Genomic DNA, 18,482 nt, shown 5'->3' with positions numbered 1-18,482 from the left:
ATTGCATTGCTGAGAGAGGGAGCATATACATATATTTCAATGAGAAACACCTTCTGGATCATAATTTGTTATTAATGATGACTGGTTTTCATCTGACTAGCAGATCATCATCAGATCTAGTGCTGCAAGTACAGTTTGCTGGCCAGTGTGGCCAAGCGGTTCTAGGCGCTTCAGTCTGGAACTGCGCGACTGCTACAATCGCAGGTTCAAATCCTGCCTCGGATATGGATGTGTGTGATGTCCTTCGATTAGTTAGGTTTAAATAGTTTTAAGTTCTAGGGGCTGATGACCTCAGATGTTAAGTCCCATAGTGCTCAGAGCCATATATATGCAAGTGCAGTTTGTCAGTAGTGGCAAGAATGCTGCTTTCACTGCACAAAATGTAGATAACTGTTAGTCTTTCACAAGTATTAGTTCCACTCGTACAATTATTGAGTTACCTAAGAAGTGGAAATGCTGCTGATTATATTAGGCCTACATTAATTTATATAATTTCTATGTGCAAATAACATAACAATTCAACTTTTGTTAACTGTTAATAACAGAAGTAATTCAGAATAGCTGTGTCTCCCTGCTAATGTTGACATTGACTCCTTTCAAATCCGTGAATATTTTCCTTAATGGTGGGATACAATGTATAAACACATAAGTGTAACATCTTGAAAAACTAACCTATGTGTAGATCTACATTCTACAATGCTTGTTGTCTAATTTCTGCTACTTATATGTGGAAGCTAAATGGCAATTGGAGTTACTAATGGGTAAAATCAGATTTTGAAAATTAGGTTTCTTTTTATGTAGAGATAAGAATGAACAAAGGACTGTATCCAGCTACAGGAGTGTTTTAAATAGTATGTGGGAAGTTGTGTGTGAACTGATTGTTAGTATGGGGATATCATAGGAAGTTATACCGTGGAATAACATATGACGAAACAGTGTCAACTATATAAACTTCAGAAAATCCCAAGACACACTCTGTTAAAAACTTTGGACATAGCAGTCCATCTTTGAAATTGGTGAGATAATGAGATATTAAAATTGTTGTTAAAACCTTATTATAAGGTGAATTCTATAAAGTAGTGCTGGAAATGATAGGTTAACTGTATCATTGATGGTAAAAATGATCTTGCGATAGACACAAGAACAGAAAGAATTTGGAAGAGATGTACATTTGCAATAAGTTAAAATTATAGTCTCTCTGGGCACCAGAAGATGTGCTGTTTTTGTCCACTGTTAAACTCTTTTTTAACCTTTTCCAATAATTGCTTATGCAACATGGGTAATGACCAACAAGGGCAGTTGTGGAGAAAATGTTTCTGTGGGGGCTGAGTGGGGGCTGAGATATACAGAAACTGATGACAATGTTTGGAGAGCATACTTAATCCTAGAAAGCAATTTACAAATTGTTAAAAAATTATTATGTTTTGAATGGGTGATAAATGTTGAAATGTTGGCCAACATCTAGCAGATGAAACAGATTATTGTGGACAGATGGCTCATTAACTTCTCTGGCAGTGTGGTTTCAGTTGTCTGAGATAGCAGACGTGTGTGTGTGTGTGTGTTTGTGTGTGTGTGTGTGTGTGTGTGTGTGTGTGTGTGTCTGTTTCTGACAAAGGCCTTAATGGCCAAAAGCTATAATTGTGTGAATCTTTTTGCTGTGCTGGTGAGTAGCAAATTTCCTTCCCTAATATCATCAACTTCTCAGGTAGAGAAGCAGCTATGGAATTTTCCCAGTTCACACTGAAGAATATAATCCATGAACACCTTAAGTATAGACCGCTACTGTTGTGCCTCGTCAAAAATGTGCAACAGCAGCACAGGGGACTTGAACAAGATGGAAGAATGTGGAAAATTGTGCTATCTTGAAAGTAGGGTAGATAAAGATGTAAAAGAGAAGAAAGACGTAGTGTTGGACAATTCAAACACTCTCAGTGTAAGAATGACAGTTGTTGACAACTGAAAAGATAAATCTTGAGACCATAAAAAGTTACCTGAAAAGCTATATTCAGAATATAACTCTATATGGGTGCTAAACATGAACAGTGGTGAAGATAGAAATGAAATAGTCAGAAGCATTTTAAATGTGGCTTTGCAAGGAACTGCTGAAGTTTGGATGAATTGATCAAATAAAGAAAATGCCCCACAATGAGTGAATGAGAAAAAAAATGCTGAAAAACTAATGTAATGAATCAGAGAGATGGAATGATTGGGTGTATTTCTGTATCTGAGCCTTTGCTGAAAACTGTATCTGCAGGGATGATACACAGAATGAACTGCTAGAGGAGGGCTAAGTATGTTTATCTATATGAGCTTCTTGAAGATGTGGGACACAGTAATCATGCTCAACTGAAGAAGATTGTTGACAAGTGACAGGTATGGAGAAAAGCATTAAAAAAAGAAAGCTCAGGAAGGAGTATATTAGAGCAGTAATTGGAATATCATGCTGCACTGTATTGAGGCCAAGGGGCTCCCATACCAACTTGTGACTGGCAATGAGTCATGCCCCCATTATCATGGAGACCAAGTAGCGATGAATGTACTCAACATCAAAGCAGAAGAAATTCTGGGTGACATCCTCAGATGTCAAGCAAAGTTTTGGTTGCATTTAGTGTTCTGAAGCAGGAACTGTTGAAGGCGGCAAGTGTGTGAGGTGGCCTGTTACAAAAGAGCAAGAAACATTGAGGAAAAGTCTGCTCATGCACAATAACATGGCCTGTTCCAATATGAACTGAGAAGTTTCTGTAGTGCTCACCCAGATGGGCTGTCAGATATGGCTATATTCCCAATATTCACCTGACATGAGCCTGCCTGATTGTTACCTGTTTTGGGCAATGCTCAAAACTCTTGGCAATTGTGATTGTAATAATGTAATAATATATGTGATCAGCTATCTCACCAAGAGTGGACCCTACAAAACTCTTGCATTGGCAGATTGTGTTGAGATAGTTGCAACTATCCAGAAAATCTTCCTTCTCTCTTGTCCCAAAACTGCGTGTAAATCACTGTAGTATTTTCCTTATATATTGAAGTGCACCTGTTGTTGTTGAAATTGGAAAGGCTGAAACAAATGTAGCACATGATGTAACATAACCACAAGAGTACCTACATGGTATGGACATTGGGAATGGTTCTTGTGCCATACTTTTTAACAATTTGGAAAGGGGTTAAGAACAGAAACAGGCTTGGAAAGTAGAGTTAGTTAGTTAGTTTCATGTTTTATGGATCATTTGTCTGATAAATTGTAGTGATATGGAACGAACTATTTTATGACTAAATTCTGAACATTTATAAAGTTTTTTTTGAAATATCTAAAGATGTGAGTTTGTAATTCATACCCACCATCTTTTACACATTACAGCAGTGCTTGCTAAATTTTTTGCTTAAGATCCAACCCACGCTGCATAGGAATGGGGAAAGTAGGGGTAGGGGGGGGGGGGGGGGGGGGGGAGGTGGTCGGAAATACTTAAGTGACCACACAGAGAGAAATTTAGTTTTCAGCAAATCATGCTTACTGATAGAAGCATTTTGAATCTATGTAAATTATGAGCTATCAGTATTACATGCCTTTTTCTGAATGCTTACATAGTGACAAATTTTTCATATCTAAATGCTTTCAGTGCCATGGCAACAGTATCCCATGTTTTTCTGATTTCCAGGCACATTTTCTATGCATCTTCACAACCTAGTATCAGAAAGAACAACAGTGGCTCCAGCAGATCATTTTCAATATCAGACTTTTGTACTAGGCCATATAGAACAGAGATGATTTTAAATAATATAACTTAATTAATTTAAAATTGTCACAAAGGACTAGAATGATGGATGATAACTTCATCCATTTTATCCATTGTGTTTTGCATGTTTTTTTGGAAGTAACTAACTCTTATTGGGTTGGAGACCTTGGCCACTTTTCCTGATGAGTACTGTGTTGACTTTTCACTATTGGACACCTTGTCGGCATTAATGATCTACAGAAGAAACTGTCAAACTGAAATAAATAACAAGGAACTACTTCAAAAGATGTTGTTTAAACATTTATATTGTAAGGAATTATCACTCACCATACAAGTGAGGTAACAATAGTAATATAAACGACTTATCTTACATCAGACGACTCAAAAACAAAACAAAAAAAAGCTGTACTCGAAAGTCTGTAAAAGCGTGTGACTGTGAAAACAATGGGTTTATTTATAAACAATTTTTCTGCTACCAGTCATATTATTCCTTTGGTTATACTTTACACACAGAACATAACTTAATCATAGCTAACACTTGGTTCAAGAATCATAAAAGAAGGTTGTATACATGGAAGAAGCATGGAGATACTGACAGGTTTTAGATAGATTATATAATGGTAAGACAGAGATTTAGGAACCAGGTTTTAAATTGTAAGAAATTTCCAGGGGCAGATGTGGACTCTGACCACAATCTATTGGTTATGAACTGTAGATTAAAACTGAAGAAACTGCAAGAAGGTGGGAATTTAAGGAGATGGGACCTGGATAAACTGACTAAACCAGAGGTTGTACAGAATTTCAGGGAGAGCATAAGGGAACAATCTACAAGAATGGGGGAAAGAAATACAGTAGAAGAAGAATGGGTAGCTTTGAGGGATGGAGTCGTGAAGGCAGCAGAGGATAAAGTAGGTAAAAAGACGAGGGCTAGTAGAAATCCTTGGGTGACAGAAGAAATATTGAATTGAATTGATGAAAGAAGAATGTATAAAAATGCAGTAAATGAAGCAGGCAAAAAGGAATACAAACGTCTCAAAAATGAGCTCGACAAGAAGTGCAAAATGGCTAAGCAGGCATGGCTAGAGGACAAATGTAAGGATGTAGAGGCTTATCTCACTAGGGGTAAGATAGATACTGCCTACAGGAAAATTAAAGAGACCTTTGGAGAAAAGAGAACCACTTGTATGAATAACAAGAGCTCAGATGGAAATCCAGTTCTAAGCACAGAAGGGAAAGCAGAAAGATGGAAGGAGTATATAGAGGGTTTATACAAGAGCGATGTACTTCAGGGCAATATTATGGAAATGGAAGAGGGTGTAGATGAAGATGAAATGGGAGATATGATACTGCGTGAAGAGTTTGACAGAGCACTGAAAGACCTAAGTCGAACAAGGCCCCGGGTGTAGACAGCATTCCATTAGAACTACTGACTGCCTTGGGAGAGCCAGTCCTGACAAAACTGTACCATCTGTTGAGCAAAATTTATGAGACAGGTGAAACACCCTCAGACTTCAAGAAGAATATAATAATTCCAATCCCAAAGAAAGCAGGTGTTGACAGATGTGAAAATTACCGAACTATCAGTTTAATAAGTCACAGCTGCAAAATACTAACGCGAATTCTTTACAGATGAATGGAAAAACTGGTAGAAGCCGACCTTGGGGAAGATCAGTTTGGATTTCGTAGAAATATTGGAACACGTGAGGCAATACTGACCCTACGAGTTATCTTAGAAGGAAGATTAAGGAAAGGCAAACCTACGTTTCTAGCATTTGTAGACTTAGAGAAAGCTTTTGACAATGTTGACTGGAATACTCTCTTTCAAATCCTGAAGGTGGCAGGGGTAAAATACAGGGAGCGAAAGGCTATTTACAATTTGTACAGAAACCAGCTGGCAGTTATAAGAGTCGAGGGACATGAAAGGGAAGCAGTGGTTGGGAAGGGAGTGAGACAGGGTTGTAGCCTCTCCTCGATGTTATTCAATCAGTATATTGAGCAAGCAGTAAAGGAAACAAATGAAAAATTTGGAGTAGGTATTAAAATCCATGGAGAAGAAATAAAAATGTTGAGGTTCGCCGATGACATTGTAATTCTGTCAGAGACAGCAAAGGACTTGGAAGAGCAGTTGAACGGAATGGACAGTGTCTTGAAAGGAGGATATAAGATGAACATCAACAAAAGCGAAACGAGGATAATGGAATGTAGTCGAATATAGTCGGGTGATGCTGAGGGAATTAGATTAGGAAATGAGACACTTAAAGTAGTAAATGAGTTTTGCTATTTGGGGAGCAAAATAACTGATGATGGTCGAAGTAGAGAGGATATGAAGTGTTGACTGGCAATGGCAAGGAATGCGTTTCTGAAGAAGAGAAATTTGTTAACATCGAGTATAGATTTAAGTGTCAGGAAGTCGTTTCTAAAAGTATTTGTATGGAGTGTAGCCATGTATGGAAGTGAAACATGGACGATAAATAGTTTGGACAAGAAGAGAATAGAAGCTTTCAAAATGTGGTGTTACAGAAGAATGCTGTAGATTAGATGGGTAGATCACATAACTAATGAGGAGGTATTGAATAGAATTGGGGAAAAGAGGAGTTTGTGGCACAACTTGACTATAAGAAGGGATCGGTTGGTAGGACATGTTCTGAGGCATCAAGGGATCACCAGTTTAGTATTGGAGGGCAGCGTGGAGGGTAAAAATCGTAGAGGGAGTCCAAGAGATGAATACACTAAACAGATTCAGAAGGATGTAGGTTGCAGTAGGTACTGGGAGATGAAGCAGCTTGCACAGGATAGAGTAGCATGGAGAGCTGCATCAAACCAGTCTCAGGACTGAAGACCCCAACAACAATACTTTACATGACGTGTTTCAAGAAATGGTCCCCACATCAAGTGCGTTCTTCTCTGTATACTATGAGTAATGTTTTTGATGTGTGAGGTCCTGCATTGTTCTGTTGACTTTACTGCAGTATATAAAAATGTGCAATTTTTAGTTGGTTATCAATTTGTGTACTGTATGTAATTAGTGGCAAAATTTGGTAGAACTTGTATTTATAGTTTTCTGATGTTTAACAAGTGTGAGCCTCTGCAGAAAGAACCGTAAGAAAACTGTAAGTACAAGTCCTTCCAAATATCACCACTAACTATGCATACAGATCAATAACCAACTAAAAATTGCCAGTTTTTTGTATATTGCAGTAAGGTTAACAGAACAGAGCAGAACGTTACTCATCAAAATTATTACATAAAAATGGTGTAGTACAGAGAAAAATGCACTTGAAAATGGGAATCATTTCCCAAAGCACGTCATCTAAAATATAAATAAAAGAAAACCATGAACGGTAGCAGGAAAGTTATTTATAAGCAAACCCGTTAAAAATAACAGGTCAGTCTTCATCTGTCAAACATGCTGAGATCAATGGCTGTGTATATTAGACCTAGCCTGACCTCTTCTCAGCAGGCAGCACTGTTTTTGAGGGCAAAAACTATGCAATGGCCCCTTCTCCCATCCTGGTCACTTTACCCCACCTTACTATTAATTGGTAAAATACATAAATTAGTATCTTATTGTTTAATAACACAACTGCAATATGAGACATGACCACGAATGTTAGTGAATGTTACATTTTTCTTTTACTCATTGCATTGTATTACAGCAGCTTTGATTTGATTTTATATTATTTGCTAGAAACATATATCACATTTGAACATGATCGTCTCTATAATGCACATTCACAAATCCATGTCGCTTCCATCTGACATTCGTATCATAGCAAAATCTGATGTACTGTAAGTGGAAACTTTACATAGCTCACAGATAAATTCACCAATTTCAATTAAAATTAAGCATATCTTAAAATATTACTGTCTCTGTAAATATTCACATACACAAGCAAGTGCACCTAATATACACATAACCACCAACTCCAGCATCTCGGGTTGGAATGCAACTATCACGTGGGATACAAGCAACAATCTGGAGGGGGCAGGGGAGGGGAAGGGATAGCAGTCAGCAGCCAGGGAGAGAGAGACGAATACTGCCTGGTGGAGTGTGCAGGGACTAGAATGTCAAGAGGTGCAGTGTAAGGAGATTGTGGGGCAGGGAGGTGAAAGGAGAGGAGCGGAGAAAGACGGGCAGATGCATTGTCAGAGGGCAGCAAATGGATATGTTGAGAGATGAGAATTGGGGGGGGGGGGGATGATGGACAGAGGGGGTGGAAACTGTAGGGTGGAAGGTGTGGGGACAGTAGTTACTATTGGTTAAGGCCAGAATAATTGCAGGAGTGTATAATGTTTTGTAAGGATAACTTCCATCTGTGCAGTTCAGAAAAGCTGGTGGTGGAGGGAAGGACTCATATGGCTCAGGTAGTGAAGCAGCCATTGAAGTCAAGTATGTTATGTTCAGCTGCATGTTGTGCCACAGGGTAGTTTACTTTGCTCTTGGCCATAGTTTGGCAGTGTCCATTCATCTTGGTGGACAGCTGGTTGGTAGTCACACCAACATAAAAAGCTGTGCAATGATAGCAGCAGAGCTGATACATGACATGTCTGCTTTCAGAGGTGGTCCGGACCCTGATGGGGGTAGGATAAACTTGTGACAGGACAGGAATAGGAAGTCCTGGGTGGGTAGATTGGGCAGGTTTTGCATCTGGGTTTTCCACAGGGATATGATCCTTGTGGGAAGGGGTTAGGATTGGGGATGGCATAAGGATGGACTAGGATGTTGTGGAGATTGGGTAGGTGACAGCACAGCACTTTATGGGGTCTGGTAAGCATCTCAGCTAGGATGTCCCTCATTTCAGGACATGGTGATAGGTAATCAGAGCCTTGGCAAAGGATGTGGTTTTGTTATTCCAGTGTGGGATGGTACTGGGTGATGAAGGGGACACTCCTTTGTAGCTGGTTTTTGATGGTGGTGGGAGAATTGGGGGTGTGAGGGGAAATGACGCAGGAGATCCGTTTGTGGACTAGTTCTGGGGGATAGTGCCTGTCTGTGAAGCCCTTGGTGAGACCCTCAGCATACTGAGCAAAGGAATTTTTATCACTGCAGATACACCGTCCCCAGGTGGCATACTGTATGGGAGGGATTTTTTGGTGTGAAAGGAGTGACAGCTGTCAAAATGCAGGTACTGTTGGTGGTTGGTGGGTTTAATGTGGACAGAGGTCCAGATGGAGCCATCAGAGGGGAGGAGGTCAACATCTAGGAAGGTGGCACTCTGTTGAAGAGGACCATGTGAAGCATGTGGGAGAGGTGTTGAGGTTGTGAAGGATTGAAGATACAGTGTCTTTGCCCTGAGTCCAGATCATTAAGATATTATCAGTGAACCTGAACCAAACTAGGGTTTTGGTAGGTCAGGATAGTCACTTCCACATGTCCTATAAAAAGGTTGGCATAGGAGGATGCCATGCAGGTGCCCATAGCTGTGCTGCAGATTTGTTTATATAGATGTGGGTTAGCATAAAGTTAGTAAGTTGTATGAGAAATGAGGTAGTGGGTTTGGAGTCTGAAGGATGTTGGGAAAGGTATCGTCAATAGCAGTAAGACCTGGGCATGAGGGCTGTTGGAGGTGGAGTCAACAGTGACGAGTAGGGCCTGGGGGTGGGGATGTTGTTGGAGAGTTGGTGAAGGAAGTGGTTGGCATCTTTGAAGTTTCCAAACTATTCATTATTTGCTCAGCATGTGTTATACTTTTCATTGGTGTTGTACCCCTAAATGTGCAGAAATGAATGTGTTGTGTCTTTTAAAAACTGAGGGTGACATCATTCATAGAAAACCAGCCATTGATACTTCTAAGAACATTGCTTACTATTTATTCTGTTTCTGTTTGTATGCCTGGATTGATTAAAATACTAGTGTTATCTGCAAAAACAACTAATTCTGTTTGCTACATATTAGGCAGAAGACCATTTACGTATATGAGGAACAGTAGTATACCTAAGAGTGAGCCTTGGAGAACACCATTCGTGACTTCACTCCAGTCAGAATTATGTTCCCAGACTAAATTGGTTGAATGAACTAATTACAACTTTCTGCATTATTTTGGTTAGATATGACATTATTGACTGGCTGGCTATACCATCAGTCCCATAAAACTTCAATGTGCCTAGGAGAATATTGTGATTCACACAAATGCATTAGATAGCTCACAGGAAACATCAACTGGCACTATTTTGTTTTTTAATGCTTATAAAATTTGGTGAATGGCATTCTCAGTAGAACAACTTTTCTGAAATTCCAACTGTGATTTACTGAGGATATTGTTGTTGCTCAGATGAGATACTATTGTAGAATATAACACCTTCTCAAAAATTTTGGAAAATGTTGTCAGGAGTGATGGTAGTTATTGACACCTCTCCTATCACCTTTCTTATGGAGGTGTTTGACAATGGCATATTTCAGTCTCTGAGTAGTTTGATAAGCTAGTACAAAAATACTGTGGAGAAGAATAGGCAATATACGTGCACCATTGTTCATGCTGCTTGAGACAATGCAGTGGGAAGATATTGTTCAGAGATGAAGTATGCTATTGCTTAAGATACCAGCCAACTGGTTTGCAAATAATTTTTTTAATGCATTGACCCAGATTTCAACACCTCTAAGGACATCTTTGTCAGAATGAAATTTTAACAACTGTAAAGTTGCATTGCGAGAGGGCAATAGTCAAAGTTTCGAGCAAACATGCTCAAGTCAGAAATGAAAAATGAAAAATGTTCCAGCCTTTGGTACGTATAACTTGCAGTATACACACTGCAACAGTCTGCTGCTGTTCATTGTGAAGTATATGTAAAAAGGCTGGAACATTTGTAATTTTTAATTTTTGTCTTGAGCATGTCTCTTCGAAACTTTGACTATTGACTCCTCACAATGTAACTTTACAGTTGTTAAAATTTCGTTCTAATGAAGACACCCTAAAAACCTAGGTCAATGTATATAAAAAATAGTAATGGTAATATTTTCAAACAATTGGCTGTGTTATTTCTTCATTGGTTCATAATTTTGTACAGACATTTAGTTTTAATAAATCACTCCAGATGATACCAGAACGATCCTTGAAACAAGCAATGGACACTTTCCTCTGCCTCCAATAATCATGTTGTTGATGAGACATTAAATTCTGACCATTGTTTCAAGATGAATGATTTGCTGGGTGAAGTTTGTTAACTGTATTAGTTTTCCTAGTACATCTGATCTAGTGTTTAATCATTTACAATAATTTACAATTTGCAACAGTTTCTTATATTTGTTATTAGTTTTGTTATTTTATATCATTTTTTACTTACACTTCATATATCTGTGGTAGATCATCTAATATGAGTAAATGAAGTAAAATTAGATTACTTATAGCTGCAAACTTACTGGTTCAGTTACATTTTGGTGTGCTCAAAGCACATGATGTCCATTTTGGTTTACAAAGGTATTATGTCATACTTAGTTACTAAAAATCACTGTCTGGGTTTCCATTCAGATGTCTTTCCAGTGTACATTAATATTCTGTTTCAGTTGGCACCCTCGCCACCATCTGAGAGGGAAGTGACAAAGCCAACAGTCCGTTCCTCATCACGGAGCCCACATAAATCTTCCAATGGCTACTCCTTGCGAGGCAGTAGACCACTTGACAGCAAGAAAGACACTGCTACTGAAGAGATAAACAAGGTAGATATTCATTTATTTTCATTAGAGTTGTAATTTTCATTGACATTTAGGTCAAAAGAGATGGAATATGTGTACAGGTTTGGAAAAAAAAAAAAAAGATAAGGAAAAAGCTAGCCAGGTCATATTCTGGGAATCACTTGGATATATTTTTGAAATTAATGTGGGAAAATTATAGAAAAGCTCCAACAGAATGGCTAGATGACACTTGAGTAACAGCCCTAATTACGACAGCATGCTCTTCGCTTTTTCATCGTGCCCAAAAATCACAGTCATGGATACAATCTTCTTTCATTGGAATGTCAACGTTTAGCTTTCCACTACCTCTCTGCAGTAATTTTTGTATTCAATCTTTTCTTGTTTCTTAAAGATAAAAGTGATTAAACAGGAATGATTATGTTTGTAACTTACATTAAATTTGTTTGATAGTATATTGAAGCATCTGGCATGCAGTAACTACCACATTCAAGAAAAATAAATCAACTGCAACATACAAAAGCTAGTTCTTCCAATGTTGATATCATTAAAAATGAAAGACTGAAGGTGAGGTATGCCTATGAAGGGGTTTGTGACAGTTTCTCTTAAATATTGTGTTTGTTCCTCAGTTTTTGATGACCTTGCTCGACAGCACTTTATAAGCCTGTTACAACTGTTTTCCTTTGCTAATATTTGGTTCCTATTATAGGTTGAGACTCCTTCTCCACCAACACCTGACACTCTGCAGCTGGACACTCCTATTACTTCCCCTACACAGAGCACCAGAGCAGCATTTCGTAGCAAGTCAAACTTCAGAAGTCATCACATTTCAAAGCCAGAGGCAGAAAACATTGTAACTGCTCCAGGTGGCACTGATACTCAGGATTCATCTCCTCGGCCATCATTCAGAAGAGCATTTCCTACAAGATCAAGATCAGCAGTTTATAAAAGCCATTCATCAAGAAATGAACAGATCACTGCTTCAACAGAAGATAACATTATTTCAAGCAGGAGCTACACACCAAGATCTACATCTAGCAAAACAAGAACTACCTCAAGTTTTCGCAGAAGTATTGCAGCTACAACAGACGACATTCAAAATGAGATCCAAACTTCTGCCCAACCGGTACGTACATTATTATCTTTACTTGTGTTTTGTTAGTGATATTTTCACTTCAACAGGTAAAATTATATTTTAAATCAGGAAATTTTTGTACAGTTGTAATCTGCTAGATATTCTAGATTACAGATAAAGTGGTGTGAATAATTATGATTTTTAATTATTGATGAAGGAGCCTTATTGTTTTCCCATAAATACATTCAGTAGTTACAAGGAGGCACAAATTCCACACAGTCCCTCATAAAGTCATGTTTATGTACAAAAAAACATCTCCAGATCACAGAATATAGTAAAAGTTTTTGAGGTGCACATTAATAAATAATAAAATGTGTGTATGTTTAGTAGCAATGAAAATACAACTTTTATTGACTTCAATGGCTAAGAGCAAATCCTGAAACATTAAGTACAGTTTTCCAGTTCAGATGCTCACTGACAATGTTAAATGTTGCATTTTGTATCACCATACAGCGAGACCTTCGGAGGTGGTGGTCCAGATTGCTGTACACACTGGTACTTCTAATACCCAGTAACACATCCGCTTACAGTGATGCATGCCTGTATTCGTTGTGGCATACTATCCACAAGTTCATCAAGCCACTGTTGGTTCAAATTGTCTCACACCTCAACGGTGATTCGGTGTAGATCCCTCAGTGTGGTTGGTGGGTCCCGTCGTCCATGAACAGCCCTTTTCAATCCATCCCAGGCATGTTTGATAGGGTTCATGTCTGGAGAACATGCTGGCCACTCTAGTCGAGCGATGTCATTATCCTGAAGGAAGCCATTCACAAGATGTGCACGATGGGGGCGTGAATTGTCACCCATGAAAACCAATGCCTCACCAATATGCAGCTGATATGGTTGCACTATTGGTCGGAGGATGGTATTCACATATTGTACAACCATTACGGCGCATTCCACGACCACCAGTGGCGTACATTGGCCCCATATAATGCCACCCCAAAACAGCAGGGTACCTCCACATTGCTGCATTCGCTGGACAGTGTGTCTAAGGCATTCAGCCTGATCGGGTTGCCCCCAAACACGTCTCCGACAATTGTATGGTTGAAGGTATATGCGACACTCATTGGTGAAGAGAACGTGATGCCAATCCTTAGCGATCCATTGGGCATGTTGTGGGGTGTATCTGTACCGCACTGCATTGTGTTGTGGTGGCAAAGATGTACTTTGCCATGGACGTCGGGAGTGAAGTTGCTCATCATGCAGCCTGTTGCGCACGATATCCTGTTTCTTGATGGCATTGCTGTCAGGGTTCCTCCGAGCCATAATCCGTAAGTAGCAGTCATCCACTGCAGTAGTAGCCCTTGGGCGGCCTGAGCAAGGCATGCCATCGACTGTTCCTGTCTCTCTGTATCTCCTCCATGTCCAAACAACATCGGTTTGATTCCCTCCGAGATGCTTGGACACTTACCTTGTTGAGAGCCCTTCCTGGCACAAAGTAACAATGTGTACATGATTGAACTGTAGTATTGACCGTCTAGGCATGGTTGAACTACAGACAACATGAGCTGTGTACCTCCTTCTTGGTGTAATGACTGGAAGTCATCGGCTGGCGGACCCCCTCCATCTAATAGGTGCTGCTCATGCATGGTTGTTTTCATCTTTGGACGGGTTTAGTGACATCTCTGAACAGTCAAAGGGACTGTGTCTGTGATACAATATCCACAGTCAATGTCTTATCTTCAGGGGTTCTGGGAACTGGGGTGATGCAAAACTTTTTTGATGTGTGTAGAATTCTTAACTCTTGTGTCATAATTTGGTTGTGATCCAAATACTGTCCTCCATATTATCTCTGTAATAGAACACAAGAGTCTCTATTGCAGAGTGCTATGAGTCTAACTGTTTAATGATTAACTGTCAAAGTCATTAATAAACTTTTGGGAAGAATAATGTGAAAGAGGAAACAGCTCTAACATTTGCTACTGCTTCTTTTGAAGTAATTCTCTAAATAGGCAGCAGAAGGCAGCACCTATCAAGTGACAGGTAGCAGGATGTCTGTACCTTGCTCTCATACAAGATGAGTCCAGTTTTCGAGAAAATTGCTGCCCGTGGTATACTTATGCTTCGTCTCCAAAGTGTTAAGCATAAAACAAAAACATATGTGTCAAGTGCAACTTCCATACTTATTGCTCTGAAATTTGCTTTCAGTCAGGACAAATTTGTCATTAAGGTGTTTCTCTCCCCAATTTTTCTTATCTTCATTGTTTTTTTTTTATTTGAATACAAAAAATTTTGATTTACACTTGAATCGACACTAAAAAGTGTGTCAATTACCCATGTTTTTTGGCCCAGCTTTCATTTTAGAACAGTAGATTTTCTTCTGCAAAATATTTTGTCAATTTTTTCTTTTCAAATTTGTGTGTTTGTGCTACTTGACAGTGATGTTATTGGATGACTACATCACATGTCCTATGGTCTGAATATCCGCTGCCATTGTCTGGCAAGGTCATGGGACAAAAGTGCGTCATGCAGCACAATTTGTATTTCAATGTAAAAGCTACAATGCTAGTTTGTTTGGATTTGTATTTATACTTCAGTAGTATGAAAATATACAGTGTACATGGTGTCATGCATAAAAAATCTTTGCAAACCATGTTATTTTTTTGCTGGTTTTCATTTCCTAAAATGCCAGATTGGTAAGTTTTACAGTTCCGAGGGAAAGTATATTGTCACCTAACACAGAAAAAAATGTAAAATGTACTTGCACTTGGGTCTTTCCATCTGGGAAAAGTTTTATTGAATTCAAACAGAAAATCCAGGAACTTTTTCTTCCTTGTCCACATATATGCCCTGTAAATGCACATTGATATAGATTTTTTTATAGTTATTGTTATTTTTGTAGTGCTGTCACAATTAAATTCAGATAGGTCATGTAGAATGAAAAACATATTCAGGTGAGGTGATGTATTAATTGTTATTGGTGGCACAAATGACACTGAAAAACCTCTGGAAGAATTTTGGAAGAATGTGATATATTCTTTGGAATACAAACTTAAACTCACAGACAGAATGAATTTAATAATTCATCCAATACTGCTTAGACAAATGAAAAAAATCAGATCTGTATATCTCATTATGTTTGAAAAAAATCAACACTGCCACAGGCGTATGTAGCAAGAGATTGTCTGTGAATTTTGACATCACGTGCCTGAAAAGAAATGACTATACAACTCATGGCTTACATTTAAACAAACAAGGAAAGATTCACATTTGTAATAGGCTTCCTTCTTTCATACACATGGAGGAAACTGAAAAACCAGTACCGGTACAGGGGAAAAGCGTATGCAGATGGACAGTCAGATAAAAAGTGCCAGTCTTGAAGTGAAAGTACCACACATAAAAAACAGACAGTTATGGACCAGTACATAACAAAAAAATGAGCTCAAAGTAAGTCTCAGCAACACACTTACTAGGTTAAATTTCAAGTCATCAAATGCAGTAACAAGGCAGTTTAATGGACAGATGGGTGAAAAAGGACGAAAAAAAGTGGAAATTGGGAACATTTCAACAGAAGAAAGTCAGGAACTCACATATGGTGAACCAGCAAGCCATATGTCAAACACCATGAATGCCATCCCTGGAAAACATTAGGATTTTTTCCCACTAGGTATACTAGTTCAAATAGTGAGGTAAGTGGTCAAGCAGGAAATGATTTACTCCCCGTACCTAATTTTGAATTCTTCCTTCAAAATGTTCAATCACTCTCGAATGAACTAAATGAAATAGAAGTAATGTTAAATGACCTAAATGATATTTCTGTACTATGCTTTACAGAACACTGGCTCAAACAAGATATGTTAGAACAAACATACATTCCTCAGCTCAAACTTGCAAGCATATTTTGTAGGAAAATATCCAGTCATGGGGGTACCTGTGTATATGTTAGAGAAAATATTGAATTCAGTAGTGTAACTAAACACCGAAAACTATCATGGGAAAAAAATATAGAACTCTCTATACCTGAACTACAAAGGCAAAATACAGTTATTATTTGTGTATACAGGTCACCAGATGGAGACAAAAAAGTGTTTTACAATCACATGGGGGACTCTTGGAAGAAATTCACTCTCCCAAGAAAAATATAATTATATGTGGTGACTTTAATATTGATTTCTCGAAATCCAATAGAGTCAGAGATGACATTATAAATCTACTACCATCATTCAACATAAGTGCAGTGGAAACTAAACCAACTTGGGAAACACCAACCTCTGCATCTATTATTGATCATATCTTGATATATACGTGCAAATATGCCTGTAACATAGAAGTTGTAAACACGGGTTTTAGTAATCACAATGCTCAAATTCTTGCAATGAATATTTTAGGACACTCAATTCCCAGTAGAATACAATACACTGGAAGGAATTTCAGCACAAAAATGTGGAATATTTTTGTTCTCTCCTAAAGGGTGAAAGTTGGAAAGATATATGTGACTAATGATAACAATGAGAAATATCATATGTTTATGGCTATATTCAAATATTTTTTTGAAATGGCTTTTCCCAAGAAAATGACTACATTTAAACCTACTCAAAAAACAAATAAGTGGATTACAAAAGCGATAAGGATATCATGTCAAAATAAAAGGAGATTAAATGAATACTCCAAGCAAAACACTAATCCTGACTTTATTACACATTTCAAAAGATACAAAAGAATACTGACACGAGTTATTTAAAAAAAATAAAAAAAAACTAGAAAATGACAAAATATTGTGTAATTTCAAGAATAAAACTAAAGCAACCTGGCAAATCATAAGGAAAGACATGGGCACCAGACCAGTTAATCACAGTAATATAGAGCTGATTATGAGTAAAAATAAACTAACTGACCCCAAACACGTGGCTAGTGCTTTCAACAATTATTTCTCTAATATAGCACAGCTGCTAATAAATACACACCTTGACAAACAGCCAGCTGTCACTCAGATCAAAAAACTCACCAAAACACATTATTCATGTATCCAGCAACACCTGAGGAACTGTCAAGAATCCTAAAAGAATTACCTAATTAGTTTTCAGTGGGTGTCGATGAGATACCAGATGGTATTATCAAAGTTAGCTCAACATTTATTGTGAAACCACTAACAGACATAGTAAATTCATCTTTTGAGAGTGGTGTATTTCCAAATAATCTAAAAACTGCAAAAATAACTCCTTTGCATAAGAAGGGTGCAAAAATTGATATTGCTAATTATAGGCTAGAGTCAGTATTGTCAGGCTTCAGCAAAATTATGGAAAAAATGTTCCATAGAAAATTAACAGTTTTCTTAAATAAAGAGAGGCTCCCAACATGGGTTCAGAGCTGCCAAGTCAACTCAGACAGCAAATATTGCCTTCTTAAATGAACTATTAAAAGCAGTAGATGATAAGCAACATGTTTCTGGGATATTTCTGGATCAAAGTAAAGCCTTTGATGTTATTGATCATGGCATTATCTTGCATAAATTAAGTAATTATGGAATTAGAGGCCAGTCTGAAAGGTGGCTCCAGTCGTACCTCAGTAATCATCAGCAGATTACAGAAATAAAAGACAAAGACAGTGAAACACAAAAAAAATTTCTAGCTTTTACGGTGATAAGAAGAAAATCAAGTATGGAGTCCCACAAGGGTCAGTTCTGGGACCTGTCCTAATTCTGCTGTATATAAATAACTTGGCTAATAAAATACGTGATGAAACCATTGTACTCTTTGCAGATGACACTACTATTCTAATTAAATCACAGAATGAGGAAAACCTGCAGGAGGCTGCAATATCAGTTATGCATTCCTTAATACACTGGTTCAGGACTAACAGGCTCCTCATAAATTCTGAAAAAAAAAGAAAAAAAAAATGTAGCAGTTAACTTCCACACCACACGAAACCTCCATCCTGCAAACCCTGTTTTCACCATTGAAGGAAAAAATGTGTCGAAGGTCAGTCGTACAAAATTTCTAGATATTCATGTTTAGGCAGATCTGAAGTGAGAGGCGCACCTAAA

The 18,482-nt window shown here is 38.1% G+C and overlaps 1 protein-coding gene across 1 annotated transcript in view; it reads left to right on the top strand.

Moving 5' to 3' along the window:
* Positions 1-18,482, top strand: part of LOC124788137 (mucin-5AC-like) — a 329,966-nt gene that overhangs the window by 296,954 nt on the left and 14,530 nt on the right. The window contains exons 13-14 of the mRNA XM_047255279.1: positions 11,236-11,388; positions 12,071-12,487. Coding sequence (XP_047111235.1) covers positions 11,236-11,388; positions 12,071-12,487 — 570 coding nt within the window. The remainder of the gene's footprint in view (positions 1-11,235; positions 11,389-12,070; positions 12,488-18,482) is intronic.

This window comes from Schistocerca piceifrons, chromosome 3, assembly GCF_021461385.2.
Source record: "Schistocerca piceifrons isolate TAMUIC-IGC-003096 chromosome 3, iqSchPice1.1, whole genome shotgun sequence".
NCBI classification, from domain to species: domain Eukaryota; kingdom Metazoa; phylum Arthropoda; class Insecta; order Orthoptera; family Acrididae; genus Schistocerca; species Schistocerca piceifrons.
This window is presented reverse-complemented; position numbering and strand designations above follow the sequence as displayed.